This window comes from Gorilla gorilla, chromosome 23 (genome assembly GCF_029281585.2).
Source record: "Gorilla gorilla gorilla isolate KB3781 chromosome 23, NHGRI_mGorGor1-v2.1_pri, whole genome shotgun sequence".
NCBI lineage: Eukaryota > Metazoa > Chordata > Mammalia > Primates > Hominidae > Gorilla > Gorilla gorilla.
The window spans coordinates 18,351,500-18,376,184 of NC_086018.1; the positions used below are offsets into that span (position 1 = coordinate 18,351,500).

A 24,685-nucleotide genomic window follows, 5' to 3' on the forward strand; every position below is an offset into this window, starting at 1 on the left:
AATCCCTGATGCCCCTTCTTAGGGAGTCTCAACCCTTGCCGTGGCCCAGATGACTCAGCTTCTGAGGAATGTTCAGAATCAGATTAGGAAAGTGGTTACTAAATTTTGGTATACCTTCCTGACAAAATATTATGTGCTCATCAAAACTTAAGCTTACGAAGAACACTCAACAGTGTGAGGGGAGAGCACAGGAAAAACATTTTGTAAAATGCATAAAAGATTGTTTCCTTACTTCTGGGAAAAACAAAATTCATGAAAGAGGGACTAGAAGAAAATGCTAAATTGTTGTGTGTGCATGTTAATTATTAAGCTATTGTCTCAGGTTGGGTGCAGTGGCTAACACCTGTAATCCCAGCACTTTGGGAGGCCAAGGTGGGTGGATCATTTGAGGCCAGGAGTTCAAGACCAGCCTGGCCAACATGGTAAAACCCCATCTCTACTAAAAATACAAAAATTAGGCAGACGTGGTGGCACATGCCTCTAATCCCAGCTATTTGGGAGGCTGAGGCACAAGAGAATTGCTTGAGCCTGGGAGGCAGAAGTTGCAGTGACCCCAGATCAAGCCAATGCACTTCAGCCTGGGCGACAGGGAAAGACTCTGTCTGAAAAAAAAAGCTAGTACCTCTACATTAACAGATTACATGTATTACAAGTACTTAATTTTCTTTTTTTTAATGTTTTTGAGATGGAGTCTTACTCTGTCACATAGGCTGGAGTGCAGTGGCACGATCTGGGCTCACTGCAACCTCCGCCTCCCAAGTTCAAGCGATTCTCCTGCCTCAGCCTCCTGTGTAGCTGGGATTACAGGTGCATGCCACTGCGCCTGGCTAATTTCTTTTGTATTTTTAGTAGAGACAGGGTTTCACCCTGTTTGGCAAGGCTGGTCTCGAACTCCTGACCTTAAGTGATCCGCCCACCTTGTCCTCCCAAAGTGCTGGGATTACATGCGTAAGCCACTGTGCCTGGCCTCTTTTTTAATTTTCTAAACTATCTAAATGGATATGTAAAACTATATCTGTCCTTAGGACAATATAACATGCACATTTTAGATAAACACCTTAGGAAATAAACTCAGCAAAGGAGCCATCATCGATGGTACCGGGGTTGCAGGATCATGGACAGATTTTTCAAATTTGCTTTTTTCCCAAAATTTCAGTAACATGACCACTTTGCTCATATGTGTTTTTCAGTGGCCCCAGCAGAAAGTGAGTACCAGTCTGCAACCACTAGCATGCGACAGTGGCCTGGGAGCCAGTCTTGCCGTACTCACAAACACATGGGCAAACTGTCCTCACCCTTCATGTAGTACAGAGTGTCGCGCAGCATCTTGAACATGGTCAGGTAGAGGGGGTCACTGAAGGAAGTGTAGTAGAGATCAGCACTGGGGTTGGCCTGCAGGGAAGGCAGACACACATGACTATAGAACAAAAACGCCCTTCTGCCCACCCTTTGCCTTCACAGCAAGGCCCAGCGGAATGGTGATTCATGACTTAGCATTCTAAATGAAGCAACTGTTTATCATGACTCATCACTTGGACACTCTACTGTCTTCATCCTCTTAAGCATCAGACCAAGGAAAACAGGAGGCTCATGCAGTCCAGAGATGCCTGCGGGGGAGCAGCCATCTGCACCCTAGTAGGAAGAACCTCCTTGCTGTGGCTGAAGCTCACCATCTTTGGCCATCATTGGCCCAGACAGGGACATGGGAAGTGGTGAAGGAGGAAGACTGACAAAGGCCACCAGAGTAAGGGATCCACACTGTCCATCATCCCAAGGATACAAATTACAGCCAGGACACCTTCAGATACAACTTATGTTTTGTAATTAAAACTCATTTTAAATTATTCTTTAGGAATCTATTTGAAATGTAGCACTATTCTTCTTCTGAAAAAAAAAAAAAATTCACACAAGGTCTAATGAGTTAAGAAAGATAATAGTCCAGCCCGGGCGTGGTGGCTCACGCCTGTAATCCCAGCATTTGGGGAGGCCAAGGAGGGTGGATCACCTGAGGTCGGGAGTTTGAGACCAGCCTGACCAACATGGAGAAACCCTGTCTCTACTAAAAATACAAAATTAGCTGGGCGTGGTGGTGCATGACTGTAATCCCAGCTACTTGGGAGGCTGAGGCAAGAGAATTGCTTGAACCTGAAAGGCAGAGGTTGCGGTGAGCAGAGATCGCGCCATTGTACTCCAGCCTGGGCAACAACAAAACTCTGTCTCAAAAAAAAAAAAAAAAAAAAAAAAGGCCAGGTGCAGTGGCTCTTGCCTGTAATCCCAGCACTTTGGGAGGCCAAGGCGGGTGGATCACGAGATCAGGAGTTCGAGACCAGCCTGTCCACATGGTGACACCCTGTCTCTACTAAAAATACAAAAAATTAGCCGGGCGTGGTGGCATGCACCTGTAATCCCAGCTACTAAGGAGGCTGAGGCAGAAGAATTGCTTTGACCTGGGAGGCGGAGCTTGCAGTGAGCCAAGATCATGCCACTGCACTCCAGCCTGGGTGACAGAGTGAGACTCCGTCTCAAAAAAAAAAAAAAAAAAAGGTAACAGTCCTTAACTTCTATATACTCCTAGTTGAGTAGGATAGAAAATTATGGTTTATCATAACTCGTTTTTTTCTTTTTTTTTTTTTTAGAGATAGGGTCTCACTCTGTACCCCAGGCTGGAATGCAGTGGTGTGATCACAGCTCACTGCAGCCTTGAACTCCTGGGCTCAAGTGATCCTCCTGCCTCAGCCTCCTGAGTAGCAGGGACTACAGGCATGTACCACCATGCCCAGCTAATATTATAATTCTTGACAAGTATAAAAGTGGTCTGCAAATATAGCAAATCTTAAAGGGGCCAGAAGTTGGCCAGAGTGGGATAGGGCATGCAGTGTGAGGTTGACAGAGGGTGAGCGAGCAGGTGGAGAAAAGAAGAATCATGTGGAGAGTGTGAGAGTCATGCCAATTCCCAGGAGGACACTGACAGGAAGAGCTGTGGTTGACAGCACTGCAATGATGGCTTTACAGACAACGTCTGGTGGTCCTCACAGGGCAGAAATGGAGAAATGAGACTGGGAGAGGTTAAAGCAGTTCAGGGCTTTGACTCTGGGAGTCCAGACAACACGAGTGTTAAACTTTGGAGCCGTGGAGACCAACCATCTTACAAGCCCATAGCCCAGCTCCATCACTCACGAGCTATGTAAATAAAGTTCCTTAGCTAAGCCTCAGTTTCCCCATGTGTAAACTGGGGATTGTTGTGAGATTCAAGGAGTGAGTGAGTAAAATTCTGGCACATAATAAGCATGTAATAATTGGTAGTGGTTATTACACTGATTACAGATACTGAGTAATATATTGCAGACTCTAGGTCAAGATTACAAGAAACTTTTTTTTTTTTAGCTATGAAACTGTTTCTTCAAATGGATGTTTATGCTAAAGAACAAATTACAAAACAAAAAATACCAGAAACTGCCCTGGTTCAACGAGAAGGAGGGTCCCAGAGGTGGAGTGCAGGCCCACTAAGTCTCCACTTGTCTAACTGCCCAGCCCAGCTCTCACCCTGGTCCTCCTGGTCTGCCCTCAGTCACAAATGATCATACACTTATGATGGAAAACCAAAGGTCTCTGAGACCACAAGCTCAGTCTATAGCGAGTGAGTGAGAGAGCTAAAGCTCAGGCCAATGGGCAGAATGACAACCTGAAAAAGGGTTGGAGACAAGGTAGGAACTGCCCAGATGCAACTTGGGGAGTTAGAAGAACTCTGTTACTTAACCAAGAACCAACCCAGACCAAACCACGGCCAGCACATACATCTCACATCTGCAATAGCTCGTTGGCAGGGGTACAAAGCAGGAAGAGACATGGTCTACAGCACATGAAGGGCCCCGGTAGTTCCTTCCCTGCTTCATACCTGAGCCCCAGGTACAGTGATATCAGGTACTCTGTGTCTTAAAATCAGGTGAGAGAAGGAACACCAGGCTTCAATAAGGAATCTGGGTCAGGGACATACCCATGGTAATAATTAGCCTGGCAAATGACAACCTGTCTGCATCCTAACCCTCAAGAGGGGCCTGACCCAAATGTTCCCCGAGATTTTTGAGACCTCCCAGCACCAATGTAATGATTTCATAAATAATGCTGTAGGCCTTGGTTCCAAATACATTAAAGACAAGAGTTCCAGCCGGGCATGGTGGCTCACGCCTGTAATCCCAGCACTTTGGGAGGCAGAGGCAGGCAGATCACGAGGTCAGGAGATCGAGACCATCCTGGCTAACACGGTAAAACCCAGTCTCTACCAAAAAATACAAAAAAAGTTAGCCAGGTGTGGTGGCGGGTGCCTGTAGTCCCAGCTACTTAGGAGGCGGAGGTAGGAGAATGGCGTGAACCTGGGAGGCAGGGCTTGCAGTGAGCCGAGATCGCGCCACTGCACTCCAGCCTGGGTGACAGAGCGAGACTCCGTCTCAAAAAAAAAAAAAAAAAGTTCCCTAGTTACGTACCCCTTACACTTAAAAACCAGGACTTGCATACGCCTAGAAAGTGCAGCTCTGAGCCCAGAGGAGCAGCTTTGGAAGCACCAAAGGAGCGAGGAAGATAAAAGAGTAGGAGAGACCCAGGCCAGACTCCCAGCTCCCACAGTAACTATGTGATGTGGGCACATTAGTGAGTTCTCACTGAAACTCTATCTTCTGTCTGTGAAATGCCGCCAGTCAGAGGCACCCTGAGGTGACGTATTTAAAAGAGCATGCAACAGTACCTACCACAGACCAAGCCCTCAGCGGCAGGTGGATTGTTACCACATGAACAAGGAAAGTGAAAACACTGCAAAACCCCTTCCACTCCAGCCCCCGCTCAAACTCTTCCTGCTTTCTCTACACACATGTTGAAGTCAGGCTGATCTCATGGTAATGCCCTCAGAAGCGACATACCTCCATCACACTGGCTACAATGGCATCCAAAGATTTGAGAACAGCCTCCTCAACGATCTTCTTCACCTACCAAGGAAACAGAACCTCATGAAGCAACTGACATACACAGAGACAGGAATGCTAGCTCCTTCTACCAAAAACCCATGACAAACTCACATGGTGAAAAATGTGATGCAGATAAAGGCCAATAAATACAAATTATGGCTATGTATCAAACTATATGCACAAAATGCCTTTAATTCTGAAGTCACTTGGGACTGCTTTTCTACCTTAGATAGCAATGACATAGAAACAAAGGAAAAAAGCCAAACTCCCTCAGATTTGTTGACCTGAGATTTCCGTTTCCAGGATGTGCAGACCTCAGGCCTTGCTGCCATTTCACCCACTCATGGTTAACAAGCACAGTTGTGTGACATCCTCCTGCAATCCCCTCCCAGACATCAAGGACATCCTCACAGCCAGTCCTTGGAGCTCATGGCACCTCCCTCCTCTCCGGGCCCGGTGCACTGGCTCTTCTACAACTGCTTAGGTACTCAAACTAGAGCTCATATTTTAAATTTTCAATAGAAGCAATTATTTTCACCTGTTATCTGTACAGTATTTAGTGTAGGAATGAATTGTTCTGTCAACTGCAAAACCACAAAAAAAAAACAAAACTGCCCACATCCACAATTGTAGTATTTGATGAAAGTCATTTCCAAAATGTATAGATAATGATAAACATGCTAGGAAAAGAAATGAAAAACCGCCTAAAAGAAAACCTAGGCCAGCCGTGGTGGCTCACGCCTGTAATCCCAGCACTCTGGGAGGCCGAGGCAGGCGGATAATGAGGTCAGGAGATCGAGACCATCCTGGCTAACAAGGTGAAACCCCGTTTCTACTAAAAATACAAAAACTTAGCCAGGCATGGTGGTGGTCACCTGGAGTCCCAGCTACTCGGGAGGCTGAGGGAGGAGAATGGCGTGAACCTGGGAGGCGGAGCTTGCAGTGAGCTGAGATCGTGCCACTGCACTCCAGCTTGGGCGACAGGGCGAGACTCCATCTCAAAAAAAAAAAAAAAAAAAAAAAGAAAGAAAACCTAAACTTGAAAAAAGTTAAAAGTTAAAATATACTGCAAAAAATAATACCCCAAGAAAGGATGTGAAACAGTCAGTCTTCAGTTAGAATTTCTGACATGGTACTGGGAACAGCCATCTGTGAAGGTCATGGCTCTACCAGGCCACCATTCTGTCCGGGGCACTGACACTGAGAAGCAGTTTAGGTAGTTTTCCTTCTTGACAGCAACTTCAAAAACATCCTAGCCTATTTAGTAATTCATTATGGTTCCATCCTCATTAATTATTACCTATGTTGTAATGTCTTCTTACATCTTCAGCCTGAAGCCATTCTCTGAGGGATTTCTATTCACACTCCACACAGCAGGGAGGTGGCCACTCCTCAGCACATGCTCCATGCTATCCAAATTGTTCTCATTTCCAAGACAGCAAGCCCAATCTTGAGAGTCTGGCCTTGATGACATCATCACCCGTACCTATTCAAATCTGTCTTGAACCATCCTAGCTTGATTGTAACAACTTCAGGGCCCCTGGATCTTTATTTTGTAATTTTTTTTGAGATGGAGTCTCACTCTGTTGCCCAGGCTGGAGTGCAGTGGTGCGATGTTGGCTACTGCAACCTCCACCTCCAAGGTTCAAGCGATCCTCCTAACTCTGCCTCCTGAGTAGCTGGGATTACAGGGATCCACCACCATGTACAGCTAAAGTTTTGTGTTTTTTAGTAGAGATGGGATTTCACCATGTTGGCCAGGCTAGTCTCGAACTCCTGACCTCAAGTGATCCGCCCACTTTGGCCTCCCAAAGTTGGGATTACAGGCATGAGCCATGGCGTCCAACCAGGGTCCCTGAATCTGACCAAAGCTCTGGCCATTTAAGGAATCGAACAATGGCACTGGTGTTTTCTCTGGTATCACCCTCAATGTCATCCAAAGGTACCCAAATATGAAAAAGTCAGGTTTTGTTATTAACCCAAATAGAGCCACCCCTTAGAGGAAGTCAAGCCCAGGAAAAGCACTGGACTTGGAGTCAGAATTCCTGGACTGGATGCAGCCCAGCTGCTGGCCTACATATCCATGATGTGTTTGACACTGATTTCCTGACCTCCAAATGGGGATGCATGGGTGCCTCCCCAACATGGTTGCTCAAGGATGAAATGAGAAACCAGTATACAATGATTCCATGAATGTTACTCTACTTCCTTCATTAATCTGCAAGTTTATGACTATTAAATTGTACTTTGAAATACTGGTACTCTGAGTTTTTCTTTTAAAAATACAAGCTTTCACCACTAGCAATTTTACTGACATATCCATGGTCTGTTCATCCATCAGTTCTTTGCTTACCAGGTTTAAGAGTTCCCGAAGCATTTCCAATGGAATGTTAAACTCCTTATATGTGACACCGTTGAAAAGGGGAGAGACTGAGAAGCTGGAGCTGATGGTTGAAAAGTAGTACTCAGGCTCTAGGGCAGTCCCATCGGGCAAGCAGGAGGCTGGTGGGAGATAAAGCTGGAAACTCAGCCATGGTGACAGGCAACTAGGGTACTTCCTCAAGCTGACTCCCCCAATAACCAACAAAGGCGCAGATTTTGCCTTTGTTTATATCCCAATTCTCTGCATGTTTTTAAATTAACAACTACAGGGTAGATTGCAAATCCTTGGGGACTGATGCCCCTCACCTGTGTCTTTCAGGTCAAAGACTCAGATATGATGGTCCTAATATTTCCATCTTAGACAATATAACTTAGTATGTGGGAAGTGAAAAAAGAATTATATCTTTTTTATTTTTATTTTTATTTTTTGAGACAGAGTCTCGCTCTGTTGCCCAGGCTGGAGTGCAGCAGTGTGATCTCAGCTCACTGCAACCTCTGCCTCCCAGGTTCAAGCAATTCTCCTGCCTCAGCCTTCCGAGTAGCTGGAATAACAGATGCCCGTCGCCACACCCAGGTAATTTTTGTATTTTTAGTAGAGACGGAGTTTTGCCATGTTGGCCAGGCTAGTCTCGAACTCCTGACCTCAAGTGATCTACCTGTCTCGGCCTCCCAAAGTGCTGGGATTACAGGCGTGAGCCACCATGCCCAGCCAAAATACACCTTTTTAAAGGTGAAGAGATATGAAAGCTTGGGGTCCACAGGGCCTCAGAGATATTTTCCCATCAAAATTAGAAAAAAAAAATGCACACTACTAGAAGTTTCAAAGTCAGAGCAACTAAGTGAAATACACCTGTCACTAAAAGACAAACACTGTACGATCCCACTTATTAGAGGAACTTAAATCATACATAGAGGTAGAATGGTAGCTATCAGGGACTGGGGGAAGGGGAAATGGGGAATAATTGTTTGATGTATAGTTTCAGTTTCACAAGATGAAAAGAGTTTTTGAGATGAATTGTGGTGATAGTTGCACAATATTATAAATGTACTCAATACTACTAAACTATACACTTTAAAATAATTAAGGCCAAGCATGGTGGCTCATGCCTATAATCCCAGAGTTTTCGAAGGCTGAGGTGGGAGGATTGCTTGAGTCCAGGAATTCAAGACCAGCCTGGGCAATATAAGGAGATCCTGTCTCTACAAAAAATAAAAATTAGCCGGATACGGCACCATGGGCCTATAGTCCCAGCTACTCAGGAAGCTGGAGCAGGAGGGTTGCTTGAGCCTGGGAGGTCGAGGCTACAGTGGAGCTATGAATTTGTCACTGCACTCCAGTCTGGGTAACAGAGTAAAATCCTGTATTTAAAAAAAAAATGACATAGCAAATTTTATGTTATGTGTATTTTACCACAATAAAAAAAAATGAAGGAAAAAAATCAACAAAAATAAAGTCATTCAGTCATTTGACATTTAATAAATATGAACCCAGACCCAATGCAGTGACTCACACATGTAATCCCAGCACTTTGGGAGGCTGAGGTGGGAAGATCACCTCATCCCAAGAGTTTGAGACCAGCCTGGGCAACACGACGAGACCCTGTCTCCACATAAATAAAATTTTTTTTAATTAAAATAGAAATATAGTAAATAGGAACCCAAAAGCATATAATTGTTTGAAAATCTATTATTTGGAAACTATAATAGAAAACTATGAGGCCAGGTGTGGTGGCTCATGCCTGTAATCCCAGCACTTTGGGAGGCCGAGGCGGGCGGATCACAAGGTCAAGAGATTGAGACCATCCTGGCCAACATGGTGAAACGCTGTCCCTACTAAAAATACAAAAATTAACTGGGCGTGGTGGCACGTGCCTATAATCCTAGCTACTTGGGAGGCTGAGGCAGGAAAACTGCTTAAGCCCAGGAGGCTGAGGTTGCAGTGAGCCAAGACTACGCCACTGCACTCCAGTCTGGTGACAGTAGGAGACTCCGTCTCAAAAAAAAAAAACAACAAAACAAATCAAAACAAACAAACAAACAAAAAACTATGATTGAAAAACAGATGAATTTGTAATATTTTCATAAGACAGTATCAATTCATAAAGAAGTGAATACTAAATTTTATGACTTTTTCAAGCACTAGAGAACAGACTCAAAGAGTTTAGTTTAGCTCCAGTTGTGTCAAAGCTGGTATCTCATAGCTGGTGGCACACTGCCAATCTGTCTAAAGAGGACGCAAACCAGCAACTTACAGCAGAAAGGATGGGCAACAATACCACTGGGAGCTGAGACGCCAAGAGGCCAACATAAGAAATGGCCACTGAAAGAGGGAACAAGTGAGGAAAGAAGGGAGGGAGAAACAGCCGGATTAAAAAGGGTAGATGAGGGAGAAAGGAAGGTTGTGATTATCGGGCACTTCTCAGAAAGACATCATGAAATAAGGGCTAAGTCCTGTGTGGCTGAACCCCACAGAGGGCACAGATGATGGCAAACGACAGGGGCTGCAAGAACTAGGGACCTAACATTTGGGATTTACGCAGGGGATGTCATTGAAACTTCTTTTTTTTTTTCCTGTGAGACAAGAGTCTCACTCTGTTGCCCAGGCTGCAGTGCAGTGTCACAATGTCTGCTCACCGCAACCTGCGTCTCCCAGGTTCAAGTGATTCTCATGTCTCAGTCTCCTGAGTAGCTGGGATTATAGGTGTGAGCCACTGCACCCGGCTAATTTTTGTATTTTTAGTAGAGATGGGGTTTTGCCATGTTGGCCAGGCTGGTCTCGAACTCCTAGTCTCAAGTGATCCACCTGTCCCAAAGTGCTGGGATTACAGGTGTTAGCCACTGTGCCCAACCTGAAAGTTTTTAAGCAGGAAAATAAGTGATCAAATTTGCGCTATTAAAAATAATTCTTATTTATTTTTTCTTTTATTTAGTTTTTAAGGGTCTCACTATGTTGCCCAGGCTGGTCTCAAACTCCTAGGCTCAAGCAATCCTCCTACATGGGCCTCCCAAAGTGCTGTGATTACAGGCGTGAGCCACATCTCCTGGCCTAAAAACAATTCTTAAAAACTAAATTCTTACAGCAGTTTGGAAGAGGGCCTGGGAAGGGAGATAGAAGGACCAGCTGTAAGAAAAGTCTTAGTATGTGGTGTTGTATACCTGAAGTCCCAGCTACTTGAAAGGCCAAGGCCAGAGGATCATTATGACTGCACCCCTGCACTCCAGCCTGGGTGACAGAGCAGGACCCCAACTCAAAAAAAAGAAAAAGTCCAAGTAAAACAGGAAGTTTGAGAGGAAACTCAGAAGGCACAGGGTCTGCTGCTGTCTGTCCTACAGTGTGGCATTTCAGAGAGCAGGGCTCGCTTGTCTCGTCACCACTACAGGCAAAGTGGGCGGCAGCCAGGTCTGATGGAGTGATGCATGGGGATCTCGCAGTCAGCCACATTAGCGTGCTTCCATCTGCCACTTACTGGATGTGCTCAAAGTGGGGCAGCGGTCATGGAGAGGAGCCCTCACCACAGAGGGTGGACAATGAGCTGTTTACCAGGAAAAGGGAAGCCTCCAAGGGCACATCATGGCCATCCTAAAATGCCCCAAAGGCAGGCAGGTGGCAGTGAGATTTTCAGAGCCTGGAGGAATACATTCTATACTTAAACAAGGACTTGTCTCTAAGAGGTGCAATTCTGAGTGGCTGAAATTAGCCCTTATATTCTAACATATATATAGAATGTAACCTGTTACATTCTCACAGATCTAAGAGATGGAAAGCTTCCTACATTTATCTAAGCCCAGATATTCCCTTTTTCCTTCAAAATTCCCCTCACATCTCTCGAAATTGTCTTGAGACATGCTCTTTTAACCAACAGCATTATTCAAAAAAGGAGAGACTATACTGAAGCATGGAATTCTGCCTTCCCCATTTGCTATCCCTTAATCTGGGTCTTACTTCCATCAAGTATAAGGTAGAAGTAATTTTAACATGTGTCTGACATGGCACAGGGTAGTCACATGAATCCAATTCAGTAAATTATGTAAAAGTACTTTGTGAACAGCAGAGCTCTATAAAAAGTAGTAATAGGCTGGGTATGGTGGTTCAGGGCTATAATCCTAGCACTTTGAGAGACCAAGGCAGGCGTTCCCTTGAGCCCAGGAGTTCCGGACCAGCCTGGGCAACATGGCAAAACCCCATCTCTACAAAAAATACACAAATTAGTGGGCGTTGTGGAGGGTGCCTATAGTCTTAGCTACTTGGGAGGCTGAGGTGGGAGGATCACTTGAGCCCAGAAGATTGAAGCTGCGGTGAGCCATGATCATGCCGCTGCACTCCAGCCTGGGTGGCAGAGTGAGACTCTCTCTCCAAAAAAAAAAAAAAAAAATAGTAGTAACGGTAGTATTACTACATTCTTTAATATTATCTACGTACTTAATATCATTAAAAAAAAATGTCCAGCCAGGTGTGGTGGCTCATGCATGTAATCCTAGAACTCTGGAAGGAGGAAATGGGTGGATCACTTGAGGTCAGGAGTTCAAGACAAGCCTGGCTACCATGGTGAAACCCTGTCTCTACTAAAAATACAAAAATTAGCTGAGCATGCTGGTGTGTGCCTGTAATCCCAGCTACTTGGGAGGCTGAGGCAAGAGAATTGCTTGAACCCAGGAGGCAGGGCCTGCAGTGAGCTGAGATTACACCACTGTGCTCCAACCTGGGCAACAGAGCCACACTCTATCTCAGAAAAAGAAAAGAAATATCCACCATTAGCACTTCCACCTGAAAAGGAACTTTTACAAGTTAAAGTGCAAAAATTCTGATGGCAGGTATATAGGGGTCTGTAAGTTATTTTCTGTACTTTTCTCTCTAAATAAAATATTTGAAAATTAAATGTACTTTTCTCTATATATAAAATATTTGAAAATTAAATTTTAAGAAACTTAAATGAAAACAGAAAATAAATGCTTCCTAAAAGCTTGGCACTCTAGGTCCATCCATGACAACAGAGTTAGCATCAGCATCCTTAATATCACGAGAAGTCACTGTGAGCCTGTTCTCCAAGTATTAGGTCAAAATATTCTTGGGAAAGGTGAAGCCCACCTTCAAAGTAGTGAAAGGCGGATCCTCCAGGGGAACTGGGAGGGGGCATGCCGCGTTCAGGGCTGACCTGAAACACACAATCACAGTTACATATCAGAAAACACCAGTGAGACCTCCATCAGATTTGTCTTAGACAAGGTCCTCTCTGCCAGCCCAATGTTTGTACTTCAAGTCCTGGTTGAAGCCTCATTTCCTTCCTAAAGCCCATCACAGCTACAGCATTCTCTACTACATGCTATATCACTAAATTCTTTGTGTTTAGCCGTATATTTGACACTTGATTACTGAGCTGAATTGTCCTCAGTGTTTTGTGTTTTTGTCTTTTCTCCATGAGTCAATTATATACTTCTTAAGGGCACCAACTGTCTTCCAGGCAAAATAGCATTTGGCACCCAACTGCTATGAAACATATACTTTACGACTATGAAATCACTTATAAATCTTATGTTGGGGACTAGCCTCAACACCACCTGTAGGGTATTTGAAGTTTGGTGGCGACAAAGGAATGAGAAGAAACAGGTTAAGAGTTTATAAAGGTGGGAGCCAGGGGACCAGAGCAAATCAGAGGCCACAAAGGCCTAGAGTTTTGGTTTTTACACTATTTATTGAGTATAATCACTTAGATTTAAGAAGCAGATGTTTAGGGCGAAACGGTGAAAGGAAGGCAGTGTGTCATATGTGTAATCTATAGTAGCGGCAGTTTAAATGAATTTTTTTTGTGTTTAAACAGTATTATTTCCAACTTATTGGACAGCAGTTAGTGGGAGCAGGCTTAACTAGGAGTCTGTATGTTTGGCCATATTTTCATGTTTTAAAGGAGTGGGGTTTTTTTTTTAACACAGTGTTTATGGATAAGAGAGTAAGTCTTGCTCAGAGTATGGGAATATAATGGCGATAAGAAGGCTTTTTTTTTAGAAGCCTTTTGTGGCTTTTTACACCTCACTGTTTCATAGTTTTATGGCCAGTTTATATGTGCACTCTCTAAGCCCTTCCCCCCAACATCTTAAGAGGGACAAGACAAGTCTTTGTATTAAAGAGAATTCTAGCGAAACATTTCACGTTACTTAAGTTTACTCCAACTACAAAGAAGAGGGATTTTCTTCGCAGGGGAGCTTAACGGGGTCTTTCTCCTCTGCTCTTTCCCCAGTAGCCCAGGCCCACCTGAGAGATGCTGGACACACTGCTGGTTTTCCTCTTCAGGGTACCCTCCTGACAGACAGTCAGCAGATTGCTGGGGAGGATGGAGCGGAAGTCATTAAAGGAACGCCTTCGAACACCTTCAAGCTCTTCCGGGACACGGAGGGAATGAGGAGGGATTTTGGGAAAGAGCTTTGAGAGGAGAGACTCTTCCATGTTGCTGTAACGCCCAAATGCTCGCGAGATTCCTATCAGGCATGGGAGAGCATACTTGCAGAGGTATTCTAGAAGATCAAGTGAAAACGTTACAATATAAGAAAGTATCCTGATAGAGTCATATAGTAAGTACTAACTTGTAACATTGACCAAGATTTCACAACCCACCCACTAATAACTGTGAAGGTTCAAAATAAGCCACAATAATGGGGTCAACCCCAAGGGCTGACAAGTGATATCTTCAACCTGTCATTAACAACTTCAGACTATGACTTCAACACACCCAGCTGCCCTGCTTGGAAGGTCTTCATCTATTCATGGCACACCCAAATCAATAATATAGCTAGGCCGTATTATCAAGTACCTTACACATTTATTCCCCTTAGGAGCATATTGGTAGCCTCACAACACAGAAAAAATGACCTTTGGAAGTCAACTAATCTACCCACAGATGTTACAGGTGAAGAAACTGGGGCCCAGAAGGGTGAAGCTACTTGTCCAAGGTGACCCAGCATCTATGTAGCAGAGCAATGCGCATGACCCCATGTGGCCTCTGAGGATACTAACACACAACAAATCAAACTAACATAGGAAGGTTTTCTCCCATCATATATATTAGGTACCCAACAACAGAAAAGACTGGAGAAAAGCAAGGGAAAGAGTAACCACAAAACCATTTTAAGAAAAACCTTAAGGATATGCGTACCTTTGTCTTGAATCTCCAAGGCCTGGCACATCCCCAAGAGGACATGCAAAACCTGCAAAAGCGCCTCTAAAATCTGTAACAGTCAAGGAAACAAGAAAAAAAAAACATGAACAAAATCAGGTAAATATCACGAAACTAAGTCAGAATTAGAAGGCACTTCAGACATCTTAACCAACCCCATATCTGATACATCCCTCCACAACGACTGTGCCAAGTGGCCAACCAGCTGACTTTCCAGGGACAAAACCCTCACTCTCTGGGCTGGTTCAGAGTTCCTCCCAATACTGGGCCAATGTTGTCCTCCTGGGGCTTGTACCTACCAGCCCTTGGGGCTACTTTTTCCTCTATTAACATATTCTGTAAACAGGTGATGGGTCCCCAAATCTTCTCTTTTCATGGGTAAACGCCCTAGCGCTTTTCAACTGTATTCTTCATGATCACAAATCCTTTATAATGCTAATTGCCAGCTTCTGATTTTACGGTAGTCCACTTTTCTGTCTGGAAGTGTAGTGCTCAGAATAAAATACATTAACATCTGGGATGCTGGAACTCACCCAGCATACTCACCAAACTCATCACAGATTCTACACTTCTATGTATGTGACATTAGCTTTTCTGCAGCCATTTCACACTGCTATCTCAATGAGCTTATACATAATTTTTAAATATTTTTTATTTGTTTGAGACGAAGTTTCGCTCTTGTTGCCCAGGCTGGAGTGCAGTGGCATGATCTTGGCTTACTGCAACCTCCACCTCCCAGGTTCAAGCGATTCTCCTGACTCAGTCTCCTGAATAGCTAAGATTACAGGTGCATGCCACCATGCCTGGCTAATTTTTTGTATTTTTAGTACAGACAGGGTTTCACCATGTTAGCCGGGCTGGTCTCGAACTCCTGACCTCAGGTGATCCACCTGCCTTGGCCTCGCAAAGTGCTGAGATTATAGGCGTGAGCCACTGCGCCCAGTCCATAATTTTTTAAGTTAAGAAATTTTTTTTTGTCCTGGCAGGGTGGCTTATGCCTATGATCCCAGCACTTTTGTTTGTGTTTGTTTGTTTTGAGGCACGGTTTCACTCTTGTTGCCCAGGCTGGAGTGCAATGGCATGTCTTGGCTCACCACAACCTCCGCCTCCTGGGTTCAAGCGATTCTCCTGCCTCAGCCTCCTTAGTAGCTGGGATTGCAGGCATGCACCACCACGCCTGGCTAATTTTTTATTTTTAGTAGAGAACGGGGTTTCTCCACATTGGTTAGTCTGGTCTCAAACTCCCAACCTCAGGTGATCCACCCACCTCGGCCTCCCAAAGTGCTGGGATTACAGGCATGAGCCACCGCGCCCAGCCAATCCCAGCACTTTGGGAGGCTGAAGCGGGTGGATCAGTTGAGCTCAGGAGTTCAGACCTGCCTGGGCAAAGTATCGAAACCCTGTCTCTACAAAACATATAAAAATTAGCCAGGTGTGGTGGTGCGTGCCTGCGGTCAGGAGGCTTAGGTGTGAGGGTCACTTGAGCCCAGGAGGCCGAGGATATAGTGAGCCAAGAACAGTGCAAGGGTTCAATTATAGCTCACTGTAGCCTCAAACTCCTGGACTCAAGCAATCCTCCTGCCTCAGCCTCCTAAGTAGCTGGGATTACAGGCATGTGTCACTATGCCCAGCTAAATTTTATTTTTATTTTTGTAGGGATAGGTTTCGCTATGCTGCCCAAGCTGGTCTCAAATTCCTGGGCTCAAGTGATCCTCCTGCCTCAGCCTCCCAGAATGTTGGGATTACAGGCGTGAGCCACCATGCATGACAATGAGCTTACAGATAAGGAAGATACCTAAGTCTTCTTTCGCACCTGCTTCTCCTGAACTATGTAATCTCTACTAACGTAGTTGGTATTTTTTATCTTTCATCTACCCCTACAAAAACTCATGGTATTAGCTTTAGCTCATTGTACAAATCTGTGATTCCCAGCTTTGTGCCTTCTACAAATGAAATCAACTTGCTTTCCAGATCTTCATTCACAGCACTAGCTTGTTTTGCTCCAATGACAGGAGGGTCCTGCTGGGCTGATACCTCACTGATCACCCTTTGGGACAGCCCTTCAGGCAGTTCTGCAAACCCTCCAAACCATTTGGCCCTCAGCCCATATAATTGGTCCAGGATGTCAGGAAAGGTGCTTGTCCAAAGCATTTATGAAGATCCACTAGAATGCAGCAACTTCATTTCTCTCAACCATTCTTCTTAGAAAACCCAGGCAAAGAAAAAATGAAGTTGGTGTGACATGACTTGTTCATAACCAAGTCAAATCTCTTACATTTTCCTAATATTAAGTAATGCTGAATAATCTACAAAAGCTTAAAAAGCAATAGTTTTTCCATTTTATTTATTTATTTTACTTTATTTATTTATTTTGAGACCGAGTCTCACTCTGTTGTCCAGGCTGGAGTGCAGTGGCATGATCTCAGCTCACTGCAACCTCTGCCTCCCAGGTTCAAGTGATTCTCATGCCTCAGCCTCCTGAGTAGCTGGGATTACAGGCTCCTGCCACCACGCCCGGCTAATTTTTATATTTTTAGTAGAGATGGGATTTCTTCATGTTGGCCAGGCTGGTCTCAAACTCCTGACCTCAGGTGATCCACCTGCCTCAGCATCCCAAAGTACTAGGATTACAGGCCTGAGCCACCGCACCCAGCCACTTTTTCCATTTTATATGTTAAAGTCATGTTATCACCTTTGGTGCTGGCCTCTTTATTCTGATAAATTTTATTCACAGAAAAGCCCTTAATGTCCAACTTTTTAATAAAAACACATTATTCTAACATATTTAAGTATTTCTTTAGCCAACCTACAAATAAATGAAGAATCTAAATTAGTCAAAATACATCACTAACTGGGAACATTTAGAATGCAGACAAGCAACTAGGCACTGTTTGGAAGAACCTAGGAACAGCAGCATACAAAAACTAACTTTCTAAGTGATAAATTTAAGAAAAAGTTGTATGATTATATTCTTTGTTTAAAGAACAGGAAAGTATGAAATACACGTTTGTAACATTTCTATCAAAATTAACAAAATCTAAAGAAAGTCTGTGCCCTTAAAGATAAAAGCTTCAGCTACCTAGAAGATTCTCTTCTAGCTGGGCACAGTGGCTCACACCTATAATCCCAGCACTCTGGGAGGTCGAGGCAGAAGGATCACTTGAGGCCCAGAGTTCAAGACCAGCCTGGGCAACATGGCGAAACCTCGTCTCTACAAAAAATACAAAACAAATTAGCTGGCATGATGGTGCACGCCTATAGTCTCAGCTACTAGGGAGGCTGGCTTGAGGTGGAAGGCAGAGGTTGCAGTGAGCCAAGATTGCGCCACTGCACTCCAGCCTGGATGACAGAGCAAGACTCTGCCTCAAAAAAAGAAAAGAAAATGATCTTCTATGAATGACTTCAATCCCCAACAAAGAGCAAGAAAAATGAGCTGCCTCTGCCTTTTTCTGCCACCTACCTTACAGGACTTTCTGAAAAGCTGAAAGGGACAGCGCTGCTCATGTCTCTGCAGCGCCTGCCCTTCATTAGAAAAAAGAAAAAGAAAAAAAAGAAAAGTTGAATAAGATAAGACTCATGAGATCCTAAAGAGTACTGAAAGACCTAAACATGTCTTAGGTCTGCTGTGAACAGGATGAAATAGATAAATACCAACAAACAATCCAATCACATTTCACATTTTTAAAATCTTTTCATCACTTTGGGACTCTATTCAATCTAATAGAAATGCATACCAAATCAACCAACACATGCTTACCTCATCCCTAAGTGAAGGATCCCTATAGGCCACATCAGACAACAGAGTTACCAAGCAGAAGCTGAAGCTCTCTGCAACCGGGAGGGCACCTGGAAGATGTAAAAACATAAATCAGATAACCAGGAACCAGATACTGGGTCACACCTCTGGCCATCCAATTCAATATGTTCCCAACCACCACCATGACCTGCCAAGGGACCAGTTTACAGCAGCTGCCCTCCTTGAGACGAGTCTCAAAAGAACAGCTATGGGCCCAATGAGTTTGCTGAGAAACACCCCTACCTTTCCTTTAAGTAAATGTTCTGGTTCAATAAACTTAAATGTTTCCTGAGCCAATAGCTAGTGTGAGATAACAAAGCCTCTCAGCATGACAGATTCAATTTTTTATTCCCTAAGTAAATGTGATAAATCACACACACACAAAAAAAAAAAAACACTTGGCTGAGCGAAGTGGCTCATGTCTGTAATCCCAGCACTTTTGGGGGGCCAAGGCAGACGGATCACCTGAGGTCGAGTTCAAGACCAGCCTGGCCAACATGGTGAAACCCCGTCTCTACTAAAAATACAAAAATGAGCTGGGTGTGGTGGCGCACACCTGTAATCCCAGCCACTTGGGAGGCTGAGACAGGAGAATAGCTTGAAGCCAGGAAGTGGAGGTTCCAGTGAGCCGAGATCGCACCACTGTACTCCAGCCTGGGTGACAGAATGAGACGCCATCTCAAAAAAAATAAAAAATCAATTTTGAATATTGAATGTTGAATCAAGGACAAGAGAGTATCCACTATTTAATAGATATATTCATAGTACATGACAGAAGACTTACATTTCTACTCCAGCACTTAAAATTTTAAAGTGCAGCTCTAGGCTGTTCTCAAACTTGAATGTGCCCATGCCCGGCCTAAAATTTGACTTTTTAGTAATGATGCTCTATTTAATTTGTAGTCCATCAAATTGCAGGACAGACTGGGTGCAGTGGCTCACGCCTATAGTCCTAGCATTTTAGGAGGCCAAGGCAGGCAGATCACTTGAGGCCAGGAGTTCAAGACCAGCCCAGCCAACATGGCAAAATTCTATCTCTACCGAAAATACAAAAATTAGCCAGGTATGGTGATGCATGCCTGTAATCCCAGGTACTCGGGAGGCTGAGGCACAAGAACTGCTTGAACCCAGGAGGTGGAGGTTGCAGTGAACTGAGGTCAGGCCACTGCACTACAGCTTGGAGTGCAGACAGAGTGAGACTGTCTCAAAAAAACAAAAAACAAACAAAATCCTAACAAATTGCAGGTACATGCATAATTTGCGATCTGTCAGTTTTAGGCATGTTACCAGAAATGATGAAAACCCAAAGGTTAAGAGGAATACTGGCACAAACAGAACGTTTTTTAATTTTTATTTCAGGTTCAGGGGTACATATGCAGTTTTGTTATACAGGTAAACTGCATGTTACGGGGGTTTGGTGTACAGATTATTTCATCATCCCCGTAATAAGCATAGTACCCAAAAAGTAGTTTTCCCATCCTCACCCTCCTCCTACTCTCCACTCTTAAGTAGGCCCCAGTGTCTGCTGTTCCCTTCTGTGTTCATATGTACTCGATGTTTAGCTCCCACTTATAAATGAGAACATGCAGCGTTTGGTTTCCTGTTCCTGTGCTAATTCTCCCATAACGGTCTCCAGCTCCATCCATGTTGCTACAAAAGACGTGATCTTGGCCGGGTATGGTGGCCTCACACTTGTAATCCCAGCACTTTGGGAGGCTGAGGCAGGCAAATAACTTGAGGCCAGGAGTTCGAGACCAGCCTAGCCAACACGGCAAAACTCCATCTCCACTATAAATATAAAAATTAGCCGGGTGTAGTGGCACATGCCTATAATCCCAGCTACTTGGGAGGCTGAGACAGGAGAATCGCTTGAACCTGGGAGGCGGGGGTTGCAGTGAGCAGAGATCGCACCACTGCACTCCAAGCTGGGTGACAGAGCGAGATTGTCTCAAAAAAAGATAAAATAAAATAAAAAATAAAAGGACATGATCTTTTTCTTTTTTTATGGCTACACAGTACTCCATGGTACACATACGACATTTTCTTTATCCAGTCTTCCATTGATGGGCATTTAGGTTGATTCCTTATCTTTGTTATTGTGAATACTGCTGTAATAAACATACTTACGCATGCATCTTTACAGTAGAATGATTTACATTCCTTTGAGTACATACCCACTAATGGGATTGCTGGGTCAAATGGTAATCCTGTTTTAAATTCTTTCAGAAATTGCCAAACTGCATTCCACAATGGCTGAGCTAATTTACATTCACACCAGCAGTGTGTAAGTGTTCCCTTTTCTCTACAACCTCACCAGCATCTGTTATTTCTTGACTTTTTAATAATAGCCATTCTGACTGGTGTAAGATGGTATCTCACTGCAATTTTGATTTGCATTTCTCTTATTATTAGCATCAGATGATGAGCATATTTTTCATATATTTTTGGCCACTTGTATGTCTTCTTTTGAAAAGTATCTATTCGTCCTTGGCTCACCTTTTAACGGGGTTGTTTTTTGTTTGTAAATTTAAGTTCCTCATAGATTCTGGACTTTAGACCTTTGCATAGTTTGCAAATATTTTCTTTCATTCAGTAGGGTGGCTGTTTACTCTCTTGACAGTTTATTTTACTGTGCAGAAGCTCTTTAGTTTAATTAGGTCCCATTTGTCAATTTTTGGTTTTGCTGCAAGTGCTTTTGGCATCTTTGTCATTAAATTTTTGCCATTAAATCTTTGCCAGGGTCTATGTCCAGAGTGGTATTTCCTAGTATCTTCCAGGGTGTTTATAGTTTAAGGTTTTACATCTAGATCTTTAATCCATCTTCAATTGATTTTTGTATAAGGCGTAAGTAAGGGGTCTAGTTTCAATCTTCCGAATACAGCTAGCCAGTTATCCTAGCACCATTTATTGAGCAGGGAGTCCTTTCCCCATTACTTGTTTTGTTGACTCTGTTGAAGATCAGATGGTTCCAGGTGTGCAGCATTATTTCTGGGCTCTCTATTCTGTTCTATTTGTCTATGTGCTATTTTTTTTACCAGTACCATGCTGTTTTGGTTACTGTAGCCCTGTAGTAGAGGTGAAGTTCGAAGTTGGGTAATGTGATGTCTCCAGCTTTACTCTTTTTCAGACTACCTTAGTTATTCAGGCTCTTTTTTGGTTCCATAAAAATTTTAAAATAGTTTTTTTCTAATTCTGTGAAGAATGTCATTGGTAGTTTGATAGGAATAGCACTGAATCCATAAATTGCTCTGGGTAGTATGGCCATGTTAACAATATTGATTCTTCCTATCTATGAGTATGGGATGTTTTTCCATTTGTTTGTGTAAGCTCTGATTTCTTTCAGCAGTATTTTGTAATTCTTGCTATAGAGATTTTTCACCTCCCTGGTTAGCTGTATTCCAAGGTATTTTATCTTTTCTTTTTTTTGAGATGGAGTCTCACTCTGTCGCCCAGGCTGGAGGGCAGTGGCGCAATCGCGGCTCACTGCAACCTCCGCCTCCCAGGTTCAAGCGATTCTCCTGCCTCAGCCTTCCAAGTAGCTGGGATTACAGGCGTGTGCTACCATGCCCAGCTAATTTTTGTGTTTTTAGCAGAGATGGGTTTCACCATGTTGGCCAGGCTGGTGTCGAACTCCTGACCTCAAGTGATCCACCTGCCTCGGCCTCCCAAAGTGCTGGGATTACAGTCGTGAGCTACTATGCCCGGCTGGTACTTTATTATTTTTGTGAATATTGTGAATGGGACTGTGTTCTTGATTTGGCTCTCAGCTTGGATGTTGTTGGTGTATAGGAATGCTACTGATTTTTGTACATTGATTTTGTATCCTGAAACTTTGCTGAAGTTGTTTATCAGATCAAGGGGCTTTGGGCAGAGACTATAGGGTTTTCTAGGTATAAAATCATATAATCTGTGAAAAGAGATCGTTTGACTTCCTCTCTTCCTATCTGGATGCCTTTTATTTCTTTCTCTTGCCTGACTGCTCTGGCCAGGACTTCCAGAACTATGCTGGATAGGAGAGGTGAGAGAGGGCATCTCTGTCTTGTTCTGGTTTTCAAGGGGAATGCTTCGAGCTTTTGACCATACAGTATAATGATGGCTATGGGTTTGTCATAGATGGCTATTATTACTTTAAAGTATGTTCCTTCAATGCCTAGAGTTTGTTGTGGATTTTTTTTGTTTTTTGTTTTTTTGAGACAGAGTCTTGCTCTGTTGCCAGATTGGAGTGCGGTGGCGTGATCTCGGCTCACTGCAACCTCTGCCTCCCGGGTTCAAGCGATTCTCCTGCCTCAGCCTCCCGAGTAGCTGGGACTACAGATGCCTGCCACCACGCCTGGCTAATTTTTTGTATTTCAGGAGAGACAGGATTTCACCATGTTGGCCAGGATGGTCTCAATCTCCTGACCTCGTAATCCGCCCACCTCGGCCTCCCAAAGTGCTGGGATTACAGGCGTGAACCACCACGCCTGGCCTGTTGAGGATTTTTAACATGAAGGGATATTGAATTTTATGAAAAGCCTCTTCTGTATCTATTAAGATAATCACATGGTTTTTGTTTTTAGTTCTGTTTCTGCCATGAATCACATTAATTGATTTGCATACATTGCATCGATCCTGTATCCCAGGGATAAAGCCTACTTGACTTGGTGGATTAGCATTTTGATGTGCTGCTAGATTCAGTTACCTAGTATTTTGTTGAGGATGTTTGCATCTATGTTCATCTATTGGCCTGAAGTTTTCTTTTTTTGTTGTGTCTCTGCCAGGTTTTGGTATCAGGATGATGCTACCCTCATAGAATTAGGGAGGAGTCCCTCCTCCTTAATTTTTTGTAATAGTTTCAGTAGGAGTGGTACCAGCTCTTCTTTATGCATCTGGTAGAATTCAGCTGTGAATCCATCTGGTCCTAGGCTTTCTTCAGCTGGCAGACTTTTTACTACTGACTCAATTTCGGAACTTGCTATTTGTCTGTTCAGGCATTCAATTTCTTCTGGGTTTAGTCTTGGTAGGTTGTATATGTCCAGGAATTTATCCATTTCTTCTAGGTTTTCTGGCTTGTATGCATAGAGGTGTTTGTCTCTCTGGGTTGGGTTTTTTAATTATTATTATTTCTGTGGAGTCACTGGTAATGTCCCCTTTATCAATTTCTGGTTGTGTCTATTTGGACCTTTTCTCTTTTTTTCTTTGTAAGTCTAGCTAGTGATCTTTTTTTTTTTAATTCAAAAAACCAACTCCTGGATTTGTTGATCTTCTGTATGGTTTTCATATCTCATTTCCTTCAGTTCAGCTTTGGTTTTAGTTATTTCTTATCTTCTGCTAGCTTTGGGGTTAGTTTGTTCTTGTTTCTTTAGTTCCTCTAGTTGTGATGTTAGGTTGTTAATTTGAGATCTAACTTTTCGACGTCAGCATTCATGCTATAAACTTCCCTCTTAATTCTGCCTTAGCTGTGTCCCAGAGATTCTGGTATGTTGTATCTTCGTTCTCATTAATTTCAAATAATTTCTTGATTTCTGCCTTAATTTCATCATTTACCCGAAGGTCATTCAGGAGCAGGTTATTTAATTTTCATGTAATTATATGCTTTCAGTGATTTTCTTAGTACTTAATTCTATTTTTATTGTGCCGCGGCCCAAGAGCATGGTTAGTATGAGTTCAGTTTTTCTGAATTTGCTGAGGCTTGTTTTATGTCTGATAGTGTGGTTGATTTTAGAGTATGTTGCATGTGCAGATGAGAAGAATGTATATTCTGCTGCTTTCGAGCGGAGTGTTCTGTAGATATCTATTAGGTCCATTTGGTCAAGTGTCGAGTTTAAATCCTGAATATCTTTTAACAGTTTTCTGCCCTGATGATCTGTCTAGCACTGTCAGTGGGGTGTTGAAGTGTCCCAGTTATTATGTGGTTATGTAAGCCTCTTCATAGGTCTCTAAGAACTTGCTTTATGAATGTGGTTGCTTCCGTGTTCGATATGTATAAATTTGCTCCCGTGTTGGATACATATAGTCAAATCTTGCTGAATCAAGCCTTTTACCATTATGTAATGCCTTTGTCTTTCGTGATCTTCGTTGGTTGGAAGTCTATTTTGTCTGAAATCAGAATAGCAATCCCTGCTCTTTTTTCCATTTTCCATTTGCTTGGCAGATTTTTTTCATCCTTTTACTTTGAATGTATGGGTGTCACTGTATGTGGGATTGGTCTCTTGAAGACAGCATACCATTGGGTCTTGCTTCTTTATCCAATTTGCCACAATGTGTCTTTTAAATGGGACATTTAGTCCATTTACATTCATATTGACATGTGTGGCTCTGTTCCTTGTCACCATATTGTCAGCTGGTTATTATGTAGGCTTGTTTGTGTGGTTGCTTTATAGTGTCACTAGTCTAGGTACTTAGGT

The 24,685-nt window shown here is 43.4% G+C and overlaps 1 protein-coding gene across 5 annotated transcripts in view; it reads right to left on the reverse strand.

Moving 5' to 3' along the window:
• PI4KA (phosphatidylinositol 4-kinase alpha) overlaps positions 1-24,685 on the reverse strand; it is a 150,728-nt gene that overhangs the window by 98,065 nt on the left and 27,978 nt on the right. For 3 of the 5 annotated variants that reach the window (XM_031007558.3, XM_031007555.3, XM_055375014.2), the window contains exons 4-10: positions 18,261-18,349; positions 14,483-14,555; positions 13,585-13,844; positions 12,424-12,490; positions 7,309-7,457; positions 4,911-4,976; positions 1,296-1,392 (exon numbers count right to left, since the gene is read on the reverse strand). In XM_031007558.3, the coding sequence (XP_030863418.2) occupies positions 1,296-1,392; positions 4,911-4,976; positions 7,309-7,457; positions 12,424-12,490; positions 13,585-13,844; positions 14,483-14,555; positions 18,261-18,349 (801 nt within the window). The remainder of the gene's footprint in view (positions 1-1,295; positions 1,393-4,910; positions 4,977-7,308; positions 7,458-12,423; positions 12,491-13,584; positions 13,845-14,482; positions 14,556-18,260; positions 18,350-24,685) is intronic. The other 2 variants (XM_055375017.1, XM_055375015.1) reach the window with 1 other exon arrangement.